This window comes from Oncorhynchus tshawytscha, linkage group LG14 (assembly GCF_018296145.1).
Source record: "Oncorhynchus tshawytscha isolate Ot180627B linkage group LG14, Otsh_v2.0, whole genome shotgun sequence".
Classification (NCBI taxonomy): domain Eukaryota; kingdom Metazoa; phylum Chordata; class Actinopteri; order Salmoniformes; family Salmonidae; genus Oncorhynchus; species Oncorhynchus tshawytscha.
Genome location: NC_056442.1, coordinates 18,940,983 through 18,946,982, shown reverse-complemented (window position 1 = coordinate 18,946,982; position 6,000 = coordinate 18,940,983). Strand labels below are relative to the sequence as shown.

The 6,000-nt window shown below is 39.2% G+C and overlaps 1 protein-coding gene across 3 annotated transcripts; it reads right to left on the bottom strand.

Annotated features, from left to right (window-relative positions):
• Positions 1-2,014: 2,014 nt before the first annotated feature.
• On the bottom strand, positions 2,015-5,405 carry LOC112266729 (transcobalamin-1). Of its 3 annotated transcripts, none has more exons than XR_006078788.1 (8): positions 5,061-5,190; positions 4,828-4,960; positions 4,559-4,698; positions 4,223-4,342; positions 3,985-4,126; positions 3,577-3,717; positions 3,235-3,347; positions 2,015-2,129 (listed from the first exon to the last, which is right to left on the bottom strand). XR_006078788.1 is itself a non-coding variant. In XM_024444472.2 (8 exons), the coding sequence occupies exons 3-8, from the start codon at positions 4,860-4,862 to the stop codon at positions 3,317-3,319; spliced, it is 609 nt and encodes a 202-aa protein (XP_024300240.2). In that variant the 5' UTR covers positions 4,863-4,960; positions 5,061-5,096; positions 5,181-5,405; the 3' UTR covers positions 2,796-3,316. The 3 variants fall into 3 exon arrangements, 2 of the variants coding, with proteins under 2 accessions (XP_024300240.2, XP_024300238.2); XM_024444472.2 differs by lacking the exon at positions 2,015-2,129 and having other exon boundaries at positions 2,796-3,347; positions 5,061-5,096; positions 5,181-5,405; XM_024444470.2 differs by lacking the exon at positions 2,015-2,129 and having other exon boundaries at positions 2,796-3,347.
• Positions 5,406-6,000: the final 595 nt, after the last annotated feature.

Sequence of the window (6,000 nt, the reverse complement as noted above, 5' to 3'; positions counted from 1 at the left end):
ATGCATGGCTGGAGAAGAGCTGGAGAGGATCGAGAAGGAGGGAGAGAAGATAGAAATAAAGGAGGAGGTGTTGGAGAAGGGAGTGGAGTTCGCAAAGGATGAAATGAAGAAGAGGAAGGAGAAGGTAAAGAGGAAAGAGAAGGAGGTGGCAAGGCAGAGAGACGAGGTGAAGAAAGACAAACCGAGGGTGAGGAAGAAGGTCAATGAAGTGGAGAAGAAGAAGGAGGAGGAAGATATGAAAGACAAGGGATTGGATAGGCAGAAAGAGAAACTGGAGAAGAGAAAGAAGCTGGACATTTTGGAGAAAGTTGGAGTTGGAAAAGGAGAAAGAAAAGTTAGAGTGGAGGAAAAAGATTGTGGATGTGGATGAGAGATTGAAAAAGATGACAAGAACAGGAGAGATGATTCAAAATAAATAGGAGACGGACAGAATTAAAATGGATATAGAAGAGAATGCAAGGGAGGAGGTGAAGAAAGTGAGAGAGGAGTTGGTGGGATTGAAGGAGAAAATAAAAAAGGGAAAAGAGGGGCAGCAAAGGGGAGAGAAAGAAGTGGAGGGAAAGAGGGAGTATGAGGAGAGGAAGGTGGAGGTGGAGCGTGTGAAGAAGGATATGGAGGAGAGGCTAAATATGGAAATAGAGAGGGTCATGATAGAGACGGAGGACAAGAAAGAGAAAGAGGTGGAGTAGGTGAAGTTAGATATGGAGGAGAAGCTGAGGATGAAGGTAGAGAGGGTGATGGCAAAGATGGAGGAGAAGAAAGAGAAAGAGGTGGAGTTTGTAAAGGCGGGGACAGAGGAAATGTGGAACACCAAGATGAAGAAAGTGAGAGAGTTCATTGAGGTTGTGGGAGAGAAGGTAAAGAAGAAAGGAGCTGGGAAGGAAGGAAATAGAGGAGAAGAGAGAGAAGCAGGTGAAGCGGAAAAAGGTGGAGTTGGAAGAGAAGTGGAGGATAGAGATGAAGAGTCAGATAGTGGATTAAGAGAATGGAAGAGAAGACAACAGAGAGAAAGGAAATCGAGAGAAAAGCGGAAGACATGAAGAGATTGATGGAGGAGTTGGAAGGATCGAAGGAGAAGATGAAGGAGAGTGAGAAAGAGGTAGAGGGTTAAGGACATGGAAAGCAGGGTCAAGAAGGAAATGGAGTTGGTGAGAGAGAAGGTGGAGGGAGAAAATGAGAGAGTGAGAGATTACGGAAGGAGAGGAGAGAGTGAATGAGGAGAAAAAGAAAGACAAGGAACCATTGCAGGAGCTGAAAAAAAGAAAAAAAGGACTGGAGAATGTAAAACAAAACCTGAGTCGTTGGGTGGATCAAGCTTTCCTTTTGATCCACCCAACTACTCAGTTTGACGTCCAAATGAACATTCCTCCCGACATTGACAGTAAGTCGGGAAACCAGTGATACACAAGGAAGTTTGATAGTCTCTGACTCATTTTTAGAAAGATATCAGATATCGGATCTCTATTCCCACAATATTTTATTTTGTGAGACTGAAGATTTGAATGGGAAGTTCAGTATTTTACATAGATGGTTCCTCAACCTGACAGTAGTCTGTGGGCCAGGAGAAACTGTAATCCATGGTTTTGACAATACAAACTTCAGCTTACCTTTGCCTCTGCTAGCTAAAAATCAATGGAAGTGATAGAGGCATGCGTGCAATTTGTTGCAATTAGTTGTAAAGTACTGCATTTCACCTTTATTGACAGTGCAAGTATATATTGTTCCTGATCTGTGTTTTTCTCTGCGTGTGCCCTCTTCTGTTGTGTAAGAGTGGAACCGGTCTAAAACAATGGAGCTTCTATTGTAGTATAATGTCTGTGAATATTTTTGAAAACAAGAAAGGTTGATAGTGATTGTCTCATAGATCTCAGATTAATGTTCTCCATTCTCACAATATTTTCTGGTGTCCATGCCCACACATATTAATTGTTCTATGAGTACAACCTAATTACCTTGAACTGAAAATATACCTTTTCGGCAGGTTCAGGGGTTGACTACCTTCATTCATTGTATGTCTAATTAAATATATTTATTTGATTCCGAGTTCTTCATTTAACATTTGTTTAACAGTCTTCAAAGAGGTGTTTTCATTTTCTTCATCCTCATCTTCCATCTTCAATCTTCTTAGTCTTTACCAATAAAGAACAAGGAACCAGTGGTGTAAAGTACTTAAGGAAAAATACTTTAAAGTAGTACTTAAGTAGTTTTTGGGGTTATCTGTACTTTACTGTACTAATCATATTTTTGACAACATTTACTTCACTACATTCCTAAAGACAATAATGTACTTTTTATGCCATACATTCCTGACACACAAAAGTACTTTTTACATTTTGAATGCTTAGCAGGACAGGCATATCTTCCAATTCATTCACTTATCAAGAGAACATCCCTGGTTATCTGATCTGGCGGACTCACTAAACACAAATGCTTAGTTTGTAGAGGATGTCTGAGATTTGCAGTGTACCCCTGGCTATCTGTAAATAAAAATGCAAGAACATGGTGCCGTCTGGTTTGCTTAATATAAGGAATTTCAAATAATTGATACTTTCACTTCTAATACTTAAGTATATTTAAAACCAAATACTTTTAGACTTTTACACAAGTAGTATTTTACTCTGTGACTCACTTTTACTTGAGTCATTTTCTTTTAAGGTATCTTTACTTTTACTCAAGTATGACAATTGCATACTTTTCCAACACTTCAAGGAACACATGCCTTTGCAGCGTATTTGCTATGGTGTCAGGGTAAAGCTTCATGAATTTTAAAGGTAATTCAAACAATGAGAGAATTATTTCATTTAACATGTTTTTTTATTTGAATGACAAATTGTATTAAAACAAAACTGTGGCACATTTTCAAATCACAAAACAATATTGATCAGGAGCTACTGTCTATTCCAACATGATCACACAATAACTTTTACACTGGTTGAAAATCATACTCACAGAAAACAACAAAACCCACATATTTATCTGCCGATTTAGATGTATTAAGCAAGTGAACTTCCCTGCTAATGAGTTAGTAAGTGACTTAGGGTTAGATATGGAGTTAATTAGTGACTTAATACGGTGTGGTATGGTAGTGACGAAGGTATGGAGTTAATTAGTGACTTAATAAGGTGTGGTATAGTAGTGACTAAGGTATGGGCTTAGATAGTGTTTTAGGGTTATGTATGGTAGTCACTGAGGCAAGGGTTAAGCTTAGATTAGAAAACAAAAAAACAAACCCACCAAAAACAACAACACACCAGGATTTGTACAACTGCCACTTGCGGAGTTTGTGGTGAACTTTGTAAAATTCAGGATGATGCGGTCATTTTGTTTTGGGATGTAACAGCCAATACCTGCAGAAATAATATCAAAATAGAACAATGTGTGAGTAATTATACATTATGTGCAACCTTTTGGTGACAGTTGTTATATTTTATGAATGTAAATGATTGAAAATAACTCCTGCGTGCTTTTTTTCCTTACTGTATTTCTCTAGCTTTGCAGAGAAAGAGAAAGATGAAGACAGAGAGACGGTCCGACAGATCGTATTGACCGACCAAAAGACATTCCATCACTACTCACCCACATCCGGTCTGATTATGGTCCCATTCCCCCCCAGTCTGAACAAGGAGCTCCCAGAAAGTCTTCTCAGTATTGTTCCCAGCCACACCATTCACACTCACCAGGAAGGGGCCATAGTTGGGGTCCTCTGTATAGGTGAAACTGCAAAAACAACAGAATAATGAATTTATTTTAATTTGAGTCATTGTGAAATGTTAGAATATCACAATTACGTTTGACAGTGAACAAGGTGCAAAATGCAGTATCACTCCATGCCATTCAATGAATGACACCTTGCACTACATAATATTGTCTGTTCATGGTCACTGAAAGGTTCTACAGAATTGCTCAAACTGTAATGATTTGAACGCACATTTAACAATCTACAGCATCTCACAATGACACAATGGAAGCTAGTGATCTACTAACTTGAATCCTGAATTGGTCTGCAGTCTCCTCATGGCACCGATAAGGACCCCTCTGAATGCAATGTCAGTACTGTAGGTCTTGTTGGTGGTGTTTGAGATGTTGTTGACTACCACAAGCTCAATGGAATCTAGTCTGGAAGTTTCTGTTGAAAAACCATGTTGCCTGCAATGTCAATACTGTGGTGATGACATTGCAAAGAGGTAAACATGTTCTAGAAGTTTAAAAAATGCTACATTACTTGCTGCTGTGAGGTTCCCAGGATTCGAACTGTTGCCACTCACGGAGTGCGAGCCGGAGACGAACTCAGTAAATTTTAGGATGATGCGGTCATTTGGTTCAGGGATGTAACAGCCAATACCTGCAGAAATAATGTCCAAATAGGTCCGTGTGTGAGTAGTTATACTGTACAGTATGTGCAACATTTGTGTGACAGAGGTGTTGTTATATATTATGAATACCATTGTAAATAACATGCATGCTTTTCCCCTAATTTATATCGGGTGATTTGTCCCTAGGCAAATACACCACAAAAAAAATGAGAAAGAGAGAGAAGAGGCTTTCCATTATTACTCACCCACATCAGGTCTGATTGTGGTCCCATTCCCCCCAGTCTGAACAAGGAGCTCCCAGAAAGTGTTTTCAGTATTGTTCCCGGCTACACCATTCACACTCACCAGGAAGGGACCATAGTTGCGGTCCTCTGTGTAGGTGAAACTGCAAAAACAACAGTGCTCACCAATGACACCTGACAACATAACATAAATTCACTGACACACCAACTGCCGAGAATTTAACGAAACAGCATGTAACAATGAGCCAATTTAACTTAATTAATCTACTAACTTGAATCCTGCAGTGGTCTCCTGCAGTCTTCTCATGGCACCGATAAGGACCCCTCTGATTGCGACATCAGTACTGTAGGTCTTATTGGGTGTGTTTGAGATGCTGTTGACTACCACCAACTCAATGGAAGACTCTGTTTAAATTGTAATTTACAATGTCAACTATACTGTAGTGTATAGGGGATAGAGATGACATTACAAAGAGGTAAAGTAAATAAATATATTCTACATTACTTTCAGTCAGGATCCCAGGAACCAGCAACAGCAGAGCTGCGGAGAGAAAAGATGCTGTGAGCATACTCTTCATGTATTCAGGTTCTGTTGGAAGTGTCCAGTACTCATTTCATACATTACGTTTTATGTTGAACCGGTAGCCACTCCTTATCTGGGGAGTTTCTGACAAGGAAAGAAATGTATTTCCTCTTCCCTCTTTCTCAAGTTATTGTGTAATGTATGTGTAACACATGTTTTGAACTGGTATGTGGCATGGGTGCCAATCTGTTTACAAGTGCTATCATGCCAACTCATTGTCACGCATTGTAATGCCAAATACTAAATTGTGAGATGCCTGCAGTGCCTGTAGAGCAGGGCTGTCCAACCCTCTTCCTGGAGATCTACCGTCCTGTGGGTTTTCAGTACATCCCTAATTTAACACACTTGATTCTACGATTTAGCTGCTCAACAAGATCTTAACTAGATGAATCAGATATGCTAAATTAGGGTTGGATCGAAAACCTACAGGACAGTAGATCTCCAGGAAGAGGGTTGGGCAGCCTTGCTGTAGAGGATCTTTAGTTTCCCTGTTCATCCACCAGGGGTAACCATTAAGTAATTATTTAGATTGAGGGCCATAAAAATTAAGGGAATGTACAGTCTATAAGGACATGCTTACAAACCAATCGAGATACGCTCAATAATATATTTTAAATTAGGAAATTGAACCTGTTGATTAAATTACAATTTAATACAATTTACAATATCTCCATATGAACTTATGCTATTCATACACATATGACAATATAGTAGATTGGATAATAATTGAATATTAGATAGTGTGTTGGTCTATTTTATAAACTGGGTGGTTCGATCCCCGAATGCTGATTGGCTGACAGCTGTGGTATATCAGACCATATACAACGGGTATGACAAAACATGTATTTTTACTGCTCTAATT

What these genes read in the sequence shown, in the direction of transcription:
- LOC112266729 (XM_024444470.2), bottom strand. Translation starts at nt 5,133, where the DNA reads ATGAAGAGTATGCTCACAGCATCTTTTCTCTCCGCAGCTCTGCTGTTG. An exon ending in CACAATCAGACCTGATGTGG is followed by an intron (nt 4,343 to 4,558) that starts GTGAGTAATAAT and finishes TTATTTCTGCAG; the next exon opens with GTATTGGCTGTTACATCCCT. An exon ending in TGGGAACCTCACAGCAGCAA is followed by an intron (nt 4,127 to 4,222) that starts GTAATGTAGCAT and finishes GTTTTTCAACAG; the next exon opens with AAACTTCCAGACTAGATTCC.